Raw genomic sequence first — 13,806 nt, forward strand, 5'->3', positions numbered from 1 at the left:
CTTTATAATTTTGCCATAAAAATATTTGCTTGATGCATTTACATTACCTGTCAGATCCCCTGTGTTCCACTATGAGGGGGCGGCCATATTTGTCTGTTAGCATTAGAAGCTATAACTGACAGGTTGGGAAGGGACAGTCAGGTTGGCAAAACAGTCAGGTTTAGGAACTTCAAGTAACAATTACTTATAAAACCAAACCTGTCGGCGAAAAACCGTCAACACAACCTATAGGTAGCTTTTTATGTATATTCATATTTTGAAAAGTAGTTTTTTCGTGTCAGTATCACATATGTTAATGAGCCTAGAAAGACCTATCAGGTGAGGACCACATCAACGCACTTATAAATTCTTAACATATGCATCTTGTATTCTATTTTTTGTTTTGGTTCATCCCTGTGTCTCATGCTTTTTGGTAAACTCCAGACATGCATTAAACTGATTTGCATATGTGTATCTTTTGCATAAGTCTTTCAGATCTCTTGATAGGACAGAAGCACCCACTCCTGTACATAAATGTACAATAATTGTGGTTCTCTCTCTACTTTAGACACCATTTCTGGAAGGCTCTTTAGCTTCACTTTCATAGCTCTCTTTCAGAGGTTAAGAACTTGCCCTTACAAAAGATAGTTACTTCAAAGGTCCATTCGTCAGGCGAGGGCACACACGTGCTGGGCCAAATAAGACTGATGTATCATTGGTCACTGTGTCAACAATCAGATCATCCTGTGGACTCAGAGTGACCTGTCACACAAGGATCGCATTGACAAGCTAATGTGATCCTCGACCAGTGGGATCTTTATACCTGCCCAGATATCTGCCTCTGGGACACCCCATACACAGTCCTTAAGTGTTAATTACTTTGGGCTAAAAGAAGCACAAACTCACTGTTTGGATTTGCTCTCTTATTTATAATATGAAACAATGAGTGAGTAGCGTTCATAAAGAGGTAATTCATCTGTATGTTTGATGTTGCCTGAGACTGTCCTGTCTGTAGATTTTATTTAGATTGTATTCATATAATGCTGCATGTGTATGCAGGGCTGTACATTTCTTACAATGCATTAAAAATACAGACAGGGAACATGAAAGCAAACAGAGAAACAAAATACCATAAATACATAAAAGTTTAATTGCAAAGCCTACTGTGTACAACCTACCTGATTATGGGAGAGAGGTTCCCCAAACTGCTTTCTCACACCAAGGTGATCCCTAGCAAGCAATACAGAGGCATGTGCAGCACCCAGAGAGCAGGAAGCTTTGGATGAAAGAAGAAATATTACTGATAGCATGCTCTGAATAAATGAAATAATGTACCAGCTGATAATATGTATGTTTGTCATATTTTTAAAATTATTTTTAAATAGAAACTGTGCAAAATGAAATAGAGGAACCAGTGAAGGCAATTGAATGAAGGATGCTTCATAGTTACCAAGTCAATATGGACTGGCACTTAGATTTATTCTAGTGTGATCTTGTGAAAATCTAGGTAACAGGTGAAACTTTACATGACAAGTTGTACAGTATTTACCCCCATATGTAAAAAAAAGGCACTACGTTTGCCAAGAAGCAGTAACCCATAGCAACCAATAAGATGTTTGCTTAACAGGTGACCAGTAAATGCTACTGCTAACTAGTTACTTTGGCTTACTGCACCTGGGCAAACTTAGTGCCCTTTAATACATAACACCATTAGGGCTCGCAGTCACAAGTGATTGCCCTCGGTGCTTGCGAGAGTATGGGCACATTAGGAAGAATAGGATGTGGCTGAACCCCCAAATCCATCCTAAAGGATCCTAAAAAATTCCACTTCCATGTTTATGTGACAAAAGGTCACGGGAAATGCAGGGAAATGCAGAAGCAAATGCTTGTGAGTACGAGCCTTTAAGCTGCTTTCTACAGAATATGCTGAACTGCTAATCATTACAACAACCTTATTCTTTGTTAAACTTTATGGAGCTGTTTTATGGAGCTCAGCATATCATGGATTTAGAATTTACACAGTTTAATGCCAATGTATTAGTCATAATACTGCAAAATAGAAATTTATATTTATTTTGTAAAATGCTTTACTATACCTAAGTAAAGAGCCACAGAACGTCTCCCTCTTTATTTAAAATACCAGCCATATTAGTTTGGTGTGACGCAGGCTCTTGTCCAGGCCCGCGGTCCTGAACTGAGAAAAGGAAATCTGATGCCAAAGCCCATGTGTAAACAACAGAAGCAAAAAATGTAGTGCTTCTTTTCAGAAGACTCAGAACAGTGGCACAGTAACTGTAAGGTACCATGGAGTGCTGGCCTCCAATCCTTCCTGCCAAGTCTGCAATCAAGAGATGCTGTGCTGAGTGGTATACAGGAGTGGATCTGATTCTCTCAGGCTTTAAAAACAAAACAAAAAGAAACACCAGGCTGAGAACAGTTCCGTGGGGCCTTACCCTAAGTGTTTGTGTATTTACATAATCTTTATGTATTTACATAGATCCTTCTGATAAGCTTACATAGTTTTAACCTTTTCCTCTGTTGGTATAGTGCAAACAGAGATTGTTCAGCATTTACATCACTACACTTACCTTTTAAGATCGTTTATGCTCATTAATGGTGTATTAAGTAGATTTGTTAATAGTATGCTTCTGAAAAATAGCAACTGTTGATGTTTTCTTAAGTATCTCATGTTTAGAAAATAAAAATTTGTAAGAGATGTAAGATAAAAGTAATTTCCAGGATGTGTATGGTCAAATGAGAAATAAGCCCATGCCTTCATTGGCAACAGATACCAGAAAGAGTCTGAAAATTATAGAACTTAAGCAGGAATACAGTATCATGTAAAGTCTATTTCACTGGGGGGTACAAAAGATTAGGAACCCTCAAGTGATATACAAATAGAATAGATGTTTTTTCCCCAAGGTTGATGCTCCTGTTAGGATAAACCTGCACGGGCCTGTGGAAAAAATCTTATAAGCGCTGCTCCAGCATTTTACTTACCTTCCAAGCGCGGTCCCAGGCTTCCCTTGCCACAATCCCTGTTCACACGTGCAGTAGAGTCAAACCCACGCAATCTACTCAACTGCACATGGGCAGAACACCAAACACCAAAGGGATGAAGATCTCAGGTAAGCAGATTCCACAACAGTGCTTAGGTAGCTTTTCCATGGGCTGGTGCAGTTTTCTCCTAACAAGAGCACCACCCAAGGAAAAGACTAGATCTACATCACTGGGGGGTGCCTAACATTTTGACACCCCTAAAAGTCTTAAGCACTGGACTTTCTGAGTTTCCTTAAAAAAAATTCACCACTCATTCATTCTAGGGAATTCCCTGGCATTTATTACAAAACACAGTCATCCAATCACAGTGGTTCTATTGAACTTTGTAAGTTAGGTGTTAGCTAAAACTCACCTACACCTAACTGAATAAGGTCAATGGAACCACTGTGACTGGATGACTGTGACAGTACTATCCTTAAAGTGGACCTGTCACCCAGGCATAAAAAGCTGTATAATAAAAGTCCTTTTCAAGGTAAACATGAAACACAATTTTTTTTTTATTAACACATCAATAGCCATTATGAAAGCATTTAAAAATCCCAGCTGTCAATCATATATTGCCTGCCCCGCCTCTATGCCTAAGGCAGAGAGGCGGGGCAGACACTTACTTTCACTTTGAATTCAGAACTTCTTAAATGTTCCTGCTCTCCTCACATCCCCCCTCCCTCCTAACCATCTAATTGTGTAACCAGAGCATAGGCATGAGCATCAGGTCCCCCCATACTGGCACAGAAACAAGATTTTGGCAAGATACAAAGCTTGCCTTAAAGGAACAGTAACACCAAAAAATGAAAGTGTATAAAAGTAATTACAATATAATGTACTGTTGTCCTGCATTGCTACAACTGGTGTGTTTGCCTCAGAAAGACTACTACAGTTTATATAAGTAAGCTGCTGTGTAGCCATGGGGGCAGCCATTCAAAGGAGAAAAGGCACAGGTTACTTAGCAGATAACAGACAACAGACAAACCCCCATTATATGGGGCTTATCTACTAGTTATCTGCTATGTAACCTGTGCCTTTTCTCCTTTTTTCCAGCTTGAATGGCTGCCCCCATGGCAACACAGCAGCTGATTTATATAGTAGCTTTTCTGCAAAAACACCATATTTTTTTGCAGAGCAACAGCACATTATATTTTAATTACTTTAAAACACTTTAATTTTTTGATGTTACTGTTCCTTTAATAACAGTGTCCACAAAATGGCGACTGTTTTCTTGCTGCAATTGTGAATTCCAAGGCTAAAGAAAAAAGATTAATATAATTGTTATAGTGTATGTGACGTTTATTTTACTTGACAAACACAATATAAAACAATTTGGAATTATTTCTTAGGGCGACAGGTCCTCTTTAAAGGTTTAAATGCTGGCCAATTTCCTACCACTCAGTTGAACTGAAGAAGCTGTTTAGATGATTGATGAATAATTTTCAAGAAAAAGAGAGAAAGAGAAAGCCCAGTTGCTTTAGACTTGTTTCTTCTAGAAACTGTATATCATGACCTGCATAAATGAAAATCTTCAAAGACAGTTAGTAGGAATACCGATTTCAGTCAGTCCTAATTTCTCAGCTTGGTAAAGTACTGTGTATCCACTTCCAGCAGGCATGACACATTTGTTTGTAGCATTATGATATCTTATATATAAACTAAATAACTGCATCAAATATAAACCAGTAAAAACATAGCCAAAACCTTACCAATGTTTATTCTGCCTCCATTTAGGCCTTTCATGGCAATACTGAAACCCTGACCCTCCTTGCCAAGTCTGTTTTTGACAGGGACTACACAGTCTTCAAAGATAACTGCTCTAGTTGGCTGAGAATTCCACCCTACCTGGGAAAAAAACATAAGCCACAATAACCAAACACACTTTTATAGGCCCTGAGGTCAGTGAGCATTTAGCATAATCATATAAGCCTGTTACCGATTTGTTGAGATATCTGTTCTTTTTTGGCTTCTATAAACCTTGGCTACAGAGACCCTTTTCTGCATGGTTTAAGTCAGGCCACTGTCAGAGGAAATAAGTGATTCAGGAATTTTGGGGAATGTAGTCTGTCCTCCATCTAGATGCACAATTAGAGCAGGGCTGTAGGAGTAAAAATATAGTTGGTGAAATAAATAGTTTCTCTCTTTTCTGCTCATACCTTTTAAGACTTTTTAAGACCACTAAAACCTGTGCTAGTCCAAATTAATTGTATACAAGAGCATCAATAAGGTTATGCCAGATCAATAAGAAAGGAATATTAAAAACACTGGTTTTTAATATGCAGTATGTATTTAATCACTGACAACTCACTTTCTTTATGTTTATGAAATGTACCTAATAAAGGGGCACAAGGATTAAATAGAAAAAACAGACTGTGTTGGGATTTACTTTAATACTAACATGGCAAAAGGCTACAAACTGATCTCTTGCAACATTGTGGTCAAAAACATTGCAAATGTTGCCCTTAAAGGACATGTAAACCTTTAAAATAAATTAATTGAAATTGCTTTGTGTGCTATTCTAAGCCTTTTTGCAGTTTACAGGGCTCTTCCAATAGGCAGAACTTGCCAGAAGAAAGAGGACTGTTTTCTTCAGAAAATGTATCCGAACCTTCATAACTTTTCTCATGATTTTTACACCTTTCTTTACTAACATATAATGCCAACAAGATTACAGTCAGAATAGCATCGACTGTACATTACTTTCTTTTAAAGGTTTAAAATTCCTTTAATGAAAAAATAATTTTGCAATGATATGTTGAAGTATACACTGCCCAACGTTGGGCATATATTTCCTTCTTTTACTAATCTAGAATAACGTTGTTGATATAAACAATACATTCCTTGATGCAATTTCTTTGGACTGGTCCAAGTTTGCAATTTTTGGGGAAGAGTTCAAAACTTAATTTATATCAGTCTCAAGGGTATCAGCAGGAAGACTGAAACCATTACTTTTGTCATATTATTCTTTTAACAATCCTGTCCACAACCAAGGTGCAACTACACAGAGACAGACAGCTACAAAGAATTAAGTGCAAAGGAAGGCCCATTATTGTTTCAGCACAATAAGCCTGCACAGAAAATATGGTCCATATAGATTTGTTTTTCTGATGTGGTACTGGAGAACTTGAATGGCCTGTAGAGAGTCCAGACCTCAAGGTAAATAAAGACCTGTGGCATGAATTGGAACACCATTTACAATCCAGACCTGATTACCCAATATTAGTGCATAACCTTACTAATGACCCTGTGGTTAAAGGAATCAAATCCCAATAATATTCAAAACTGTAGAAGGACATATTGAAGAATAGCAGGCATCTGAATATTTTTTAGGGTTGGCAGAACTGTAGCCATAAAATGTTTTACAAAGACTACAGGACCCCAATGGAATCCATACTATGATAAAAAAATAAAATAAATACATGGCTTTGAAAAAAAATCACCTCCCCAATACCTTCTTCTCTTTCTTGCCAAAACTCAGGCCAGGTATCCCTTTCTCCACCACTAGACAAGAGATTCCTCGGGCTCCACTCCCACCAGTGCGGCACATTACCACGTAGACATCTGTGTCTCCCCCACCGCTAATAAATGCCTGAATACAAAAACAAAAAGGTCAGTTTGTATTTGTTTCTGTTTTCATGCCTCTTGACCTATCTGTAGGAGTATACTGTACCTTTGAGCCATTAAGGATGTAGTAATCTCCATCCCTTTTTGCAGAGGTCAACAAAGATGCTGCATCACTTCCACTACCTGAAAGTAAACATTTACAGTAAAAAAATTAAGCAACATTAAATACAATACATTCAGTAATCAACTAACTAAAGCTGGCCACACACAGGTTGATTATGTTGACCAATTTGGTCACTCGAGTGAGAGAGAAATTCTGGATGTCAGTAAGGCTCCAATAATCTGCCCATCCCCCGTCTTTTTGTCATTAATTTCATACCAATACTTCCACTAACAGCCAACAGGATTAATGCTATGAAAATGAAAGAGGGCTGCAGACACGTGCACTACACTCTCAGTTCTGGCTTCTTTTCTTATTGCTGCCAATTTCTGCATAGGTGCTATATTCAAGAACTGCACAAGTGATTAACTGTAATTTAATTAGCACATAAACATGCTCACAGTTACATTAGTTAAAATGCTCTATGCAGAGGAAATATCAGATCAGATTGGATGGTAGCTATTTCAGTTAGAAGATGATGGTGAAGATCACAGCCTCTAAAAAATGCACTCCATAGATTAGGGGTCCCCAACCTTTCTTACACGTGAGCCACAGTCAGGATTAATGCTATGCAAATGAAAGAGGGCTGCAGACACGTGCACTAATGCTTATCACTACACTCTAGTTCTGGCTTCTTTTCTTATTGCTGCCAATTTCTGCATAGGTGCTATATCCAAGAACTGCACAAGTGATTAACTGTAATTTAATTAGCACATAAACATGCTCACAGTTACATTAGTTAAAATGCTCTATGCAGAGGAAATATCAGATCAGTTTGGATGGTAGCTATTTCAGTTAGAAGATGATGGTGAAGATCACAGCCTCTAAAAAATGCACTCCATAGATCAGGAGTCCCCAACCTTTCTTACACGTGAGCCACAGTCAAATGTAAAAAGACTTGGGGAGCAGCCTCTATGCACCCTATCAGCTTACAGGGGGCTTTATTTGGTAGTAAATCTTATTTTTATTCAACTAAAACTTGCCCCCAGTCAGGAATTCAAAAATAACTACCTGGTTTGGGGGCACTGAGAGCAACATCCAAGGGGTTGGGGAGCAACATGTTGCCCCCGAGCCACTGGTTGGGGAGCAACATGTTGCCCCCGAGCCACTGGTTGGGGAGCAACATGTTGCCCCCGAGCCACTGGTTGGGGATCACTGCCATAGATCATAGTCATTTGTAGTGTAAGGTCACATTGACAGAAATACAAATTTTTGCTGTGTATTAGGCCGCTTACCATAGTGTATATAAGATATATTTTTACTTGTGTGTTTGGAATAAAACAGAATTCCTTTTGGGCTGTGTGTATTACTGATCCTGTTTAAGACCTTCATACAGCTCTGCACTGGGATTATGCATCTCTAAAAGGTTTGTCCTAGTAAGGCATCCATAGAGAGAGCATGTGGCAAGCTCACCTGGAAGCCAAAATGCCTCTACAGAGGAGTGTAGCAGGGAGAGACAGATGAGGTTATAAATCTCTTGTGAATAGTTACAACCAGGGGTATAAAGCCTGTGTGCGTATATTTACTGCACCATTGCACAATTGGTTTCCTTTTTTTATCATTCAAAGAAAACTTTAGGCATTTATAGACACAAATTGATGTTTGGTATACAACTGTGTGAACTCTGAACTGTATTTTTGTGAGGATTTCTATTACATCATTGCTACACAGTGCCTGGCTGTGTACTGGATATACAGGCATGGGCATGGGGCATGGGACCCGTTATGCGGAAACCCGTTATTCAGAAAGTTGAACTATACCACTTTCGGATAAAATTTGAGAAGATACCTGAATATTGTACTATGCAAGTTAGCCAGCTTTTTCCCATATATTTCAATAGAATCTAAAAGTCTACTGTTATAAAGAATTTACACAGTATTTACCACATATGGGAAGCACACTGATAGTTTAAATGCCACAGCTTTTTAAATATGTATTTCAATTTTTGCCAAATGTGAATCTTTTATTTTGGCATAAAATAAGCAGCTTTATAAATATACCCCAAGCATGTTGGGACCACTGGAATTACTGTGCAAAGAAAACAAATATAAGCAACTTTAGTGACCATATTTTATATAGGCAACTAATTTGCCTAAAATGGCAAAATCATATGCATCCTCTAGTCAGTTGCTCTAATTCTCCACTTAGGAAAAGCAGGACTGTATCTTACCTGGCTCTGTCAAGCAATACGATGCAAACTTATCCATGCTGCAGAGGGAAGGGCAAAACTGGTGTCTCTGCTCTTCATTCCCATATGTATCAATCATCCAAACACACATGCTGTTGATAGAAGGTTCAAATCATGTATTCAAACACATAATACTAAGAACCACCTTTAAAATGATCTAAATAACTGAGTAATGAGAGGGACAAATTATACTTACTTGTGAATGCTCATATATGCAGTAGTGCTTACACAACCTGTTGATAGTGCCTCAAATATTATAGATGTGTCTAGACGAGAAAGCCCTGATCCTCCGACATCAGTCTGTGCATATATTCCCCCAAAACCCAGATGTGCTGCCTTTCTCATTGTCTCCACTGGAAACACTTCCTACAGAAGATGTAAGGAACATAAAGTTATTAGATAGTTAATCTATTTTCATAATAAGATAAAATTGAGCATACTTGCAGGCTTTTATACCGTTTTTACATTAGTAAAAACAGTGACTTTTATTTTTAAGAAAAACATTCATCCAATTTGTATTATTCACAAATATTAGAATATATCTAATAAAATGCTACAGCTGGCACTGGCAAATGCTTTTATAGGGACACTAAATAACATTCATTTTTCAGTTTTGCCATACGTATGTTTATACTTGTGCTGCCTAACATCTAGTCTACTATAAGGAATTTTCCCATTGCAGTTATGTCTTCCTAAATCTCTTAACTGAGCAAGCTGAAAATCCCATCTGCAGAGGACTGCATCAACAACCCAATGCAGTGCTCAACAAAAGTGTTTTCAAACCTGATAAATATCTGACCAATTACTGAGCAGATATCAATAATTCAGGTCTTCTTTTTGACACCATACATGACCTAATAAGCTGCTGACTTTGGAAACAAACACAGAGTTGCCAAATCAGGTAAACATCTGCATGTTTTGCCAGCTTCACCAGAGAGCTGATTTTTCAGTGTCTGACTAACAGTATCTCCCATAGGTCTGTCAATGAATTGTGTTTGGGAGGTATGTTGCTCTATCTAGAGCACAAGTTATATACTGCTATATTCAAACCTTAGACCCTGAATTCTGGAAAAAAACATTTGTAGTCTTCATTTTTACCTTTGCACAATTTAACAAATAATTATCACAAAGATGTATGATTTTACAGAGCATGTAGGCCAGTCACTTTGAAAGCACAGACACTAAGGACTAGTACCCCATTGCAACCAATTGACAGGTAGCAATTTCTGGAGGGCCGCTTGAAAGCAAAAATCATATTGGTTGCTTTGGGTTATTTGACCTAGGCAAGTTTTGCTGTTTTTATTACATAATGTTAACTGTATTAGTCATCAAATAATTAAAGGAGAAGGAAAGGTTAAATCCCTGAGGGGGGGGGGGGGGGTGCCAAGCTCTTATGCAACCCCAGCAATTCAAGTTGCTTACCTGTAACAAAGGATTGGTGATCTTCTTCTTCATAAAATACACCTGCCTGGGGTACTGCTTGCTTCATTGTCTTTCTTCCGCCAGGCATCTGGCAGAAGAAACTGCACATGCACCCACCCCAAGTAGAACGCCTGACAGAGAGGAAGAAGTCTGTAGCATGGTGCTCCTCAGACAGTTCCCTGAATTGATGTGATTTTTTGAAGAAGAGAAGCACCAGCCTGGGGGTAACAGGTAAGGAACTTGGATCACTGGTGCTGGACAACTGGTGTATTAGCCCATACACTTAAAAACACATTCCGGTGTCCTTTGGCGGAGATCAGCATGTAAAATGTGTGTGTACTGTATTTCACAACAATCATATTACAATTTTTCAATAGTAATTATTTGATGTTTTGACGCAGTGTTGGAATTTCTTAAAAAAGGAACAATCATATTAGTGTTTTTTAACAGTAATACTTATTACTTACACAATTTTGGAATTTTGTAAAAAAGCCAGGTGTGATATGTTCCTAATATAACATGCCCAATCAAACCTAATCCGAATGCCTCATTTACTGCACTTAGCCTTTAAATGGAAAAGATAAAAGGGCTCATTTACTCATTACACTTATTCCAGTGTTCACATACAGGTGACGTCTGCGCCTATTAACACTGGCTGCGACGGGAATCCAGAAGGTCAGTAGGTGGTGGAAATGCCAGGCTTCCACTGCATCAATTGGTGTAGCAGTGCAACTGACTGTAGGGAAGTTTGTGTGACTGCAACTGCACTTGTTGTAAATAGTGTTGCTGGACTCTTTTGGGCCCCCTACAAGTTTATTTATTTAGTGTTCTGCTGTACAGCTCTGCGTACATTAGTAGTACTACATAAATAAAAATACACATACATACATATAAACTAAAGATGCAGTAGCAATGGTAGTAATGGTAGCCCGTGTTTGCCACAGCTACAAAGTGCCAAAACATACCTTGCCATAGACAATACTGAGAATTGTCTCTGCTAAAACATTCAAATCATGTAATGCCTTTGTAATGAGTGGTTTTAGAAGAGACAATTCCCAGTAGTGTCTATGGCAGGATATTTTCAGGAGTTTTGAAGCTGTGACAAAACGTAGGCTACAAATAGCACTGTGTGTTAGTGCCCTTACAGATAAATCTAAAAGCTTGTACGTTAGTGATTTTTTCACTTGATAAATTCAATATTTTTCAATTTTATTTTTTGCTTCTGTCCCTACTAAAATTGCTTGACTTAATTTTTGTCCTGTTTCCTCAATCTCCCAAAAATTCCCTTCCTAATCTCTCTAAACTTCTTAGGGTATACAGTTTGTATTTTCCCCAAAACATTCTCAATTTCTCTCTACACATTTCGTCTTTGAAATTGCTATTCTCCAATTTATTTTCAGGAGAGCACCCAACTCCTTGTGCCCCTCCAAAATAGAATAAGATGGAGAAAAATATATGTTACCCCAGGATCTACTTCAAATCCTCCTATAAATTATTCCCAGGATTCGGTTTGTTAATCACCCAGGATTCAGGCAGGGTTCGGTTTCGGCCAAATCCACAGTCCTGGCCGAACCAAATCCGAATTAGCATAAATTAGCATGTGCTAATTAGCATTCAGAAGAGTTAAATGTTAGGGGGGAAAAATTTTCACCTCCCACTATGCGTGCAACAATTTTTAACCCTTCCAGATCCTAATTAGCGCATGCTAATTAGGTTTTGGATTTGGTTCGGTATTCGCCCGAATCCATCGGGTTACATTTGGGGGGTTCAGCCGAACACAAAAAACTGGGTTCGGTGCATTCCTAATTTGTATAAGATTATTCCAGTTATTTACCCCTCTATTCTTATAAACCATATCTTATTTTTCCTTTTTCATACCCATAGTTTCCAGTTACACTTCAATTTCTGTTCTATTTGTCCCTCAAATACCTTTATATCACTCATTCACATTTTCCACAATAACTTTTGTAGTGTTTTCTAATTTATTATTTACTTCACCTACCTTTTCATCCCATAAAGCCATGCAAGGTGCCATTTCTTTAGCAGCAAAATCAAAGGCTACTTTCTGAAACTCTTTTTGCTCTTCACTGAGGCCAACTGAAGCTGGAAACAAAATAACAGACACAAAACTGAATTAAAAAAAGCTGCTCTGGCATAGGAAATGTATATACATAAATGGCAAAAACTTTCATTAGTTAATTAATAATTTTCCAGAAAACAAATCCATATTTTGAAAGTGATGGGCAGCACACAGAAATGTGCGGTAGTTTACAATGCACATAAATACATCTTTTGTAACACTAAAATATGGTCAAAAGAAAGTAACAAAACTGTATCACCTTCACAGTGTAAGTATACCTTCATACTGCCCCTTTTGAAGCTTTAGCCACCTAGCATTAAGGCCAAAGTTGTAGGATCGGTGGTACTTTACAACAGACGGGCTGCATGAATTTGTTCCCCATGGCTTCTGAATCATGCTGGAGAAATTACACATCATTTTCCAACACATCCTATTTGTTACTAAAGTTAACATTGCTAGAAAATGAAAAAAATGCAACTCTACCAGGCCTACCTCAAATTCTCACTGAATTGGACCATAACTTGCAAATAAAGCAAACTCAGACAACAAAACCCTAGTACAATGGTGCTCATCGCACCACAACAAAATAACTACAGGTATAGGACCCGTTATCCAGAATGCTGGGGATCAAGGGTATGCCAGATAAGGGGTATTTCCGTAATTTGGATCTCCATACCTTAATTCTACTAACAAATCAATAAAACAACCATTAAACCCAATAGGATTGTTTTGCATCCAAAAAGGATTAAATTATATCTTAATTGGGATCAGTTACAAGGTACTGTTTTATTACTACAGAGCAAAAGGAAATCAGTTTTAAAATTCTAAATTATTTGATTAAGTCTATGGGAGACGGACTTTCCGTAATTCGAAGCTTTCTGGATAATGGGTTTCCGGATAAGGGATCCCATACATGTACTATCTTATCTGAAGATAAGCTACAGGTTCCACAGGCAACAATAGGAGTCACCGGTGGAAAGCCCTTCACAACGGTTTGTTTTCCGAAGTCGCACAAAGTTCCCTGCAAGGGGAAACTTCGCACAACTGTGGACTACCAAAGCAATGAGAAGGACTTTCCACCGGAAACTCCTAATGTTGGCTGTGGAACCTGAAACTTATCTTCAGACAAGATAGTAAAATCATTTTGGAGCAGTTGGTCGCCTGTGATAGAGATCTATCGCAGGTGACTGAACCACTCCGTGGGTTCTTACCCTCACTTAACATAATCCACCCTGATCTAACTTTATCTCTCTCCTTTCTACTATTTCTTGTTTACTTGTAATATCAGGGGTAATATTTACTTGTATATTAGAGGTTTCTGAATTGTGTGGGGCTCTTCAGCAAGTTTTGGTTCAGAAGCTGGAGTTC

General features: G+C 38.2%; 1 protein-coding gene across 1 annotated transcript in view; it reads right to left on the bottom strand.

Moving 5' to 3' along the window:
• acad8 (acyl-CoA dehydrogenase family member 8) overlaps positions 1 to 13,806 on the bottom strand; it is a 32,913-nt gene that overhangs the window by 14,573 nt on the left and 4,534 nt on the right. Inside the window, exons 2-8 of the mRNA XM_002937981.5 lie at positions 12,361 to 12,461; positions 9,133 to 9,302; positions 8,919 to 9,028; positions 6,695 to 6,771; positions 6,476 to 6,613; positions 4,734 to 4,869; positions 1,158 to 1,255 (exon numbers count right to left, since the gene is read on the bottom strand). Coding sequence (XP_002938027.1) covers positions 1,158 to 1,255; positions 4,734 to 4,869; positions 6,476 to 6,613; positions 6,695 to 6,771; positions 8,919 to 9,028; positions 9,133 to 9,302; positions 12,361 to 12,461 — 830 coding nt within the window. The remainder of the gene's footprint in view (positions 1 to 1,157; positions 1,256 to 4,733; positions 4,870 to 6,475; positions 6,614 to 6,694; positions 6,772 to 8,918; positions 9,029 to 9,132; positions 9,303 to 12,360; positions 12,462 to 13,806) is intronic.

This window comes from Xenopus tropicalis, chromosome 7 (genome assembly GCF_000004195.4).
Source record: "Xenopus tropicalis strain Nigerian chromosome 7, UCB_Xtro_10.0, whole genome shotgun sequence".
Lineage (NCBI taxonomy): Eukaryota > Metazoa > Chordata > Amphibia > Anura > Pipidae > Xenopus > Xenopus tropicalis.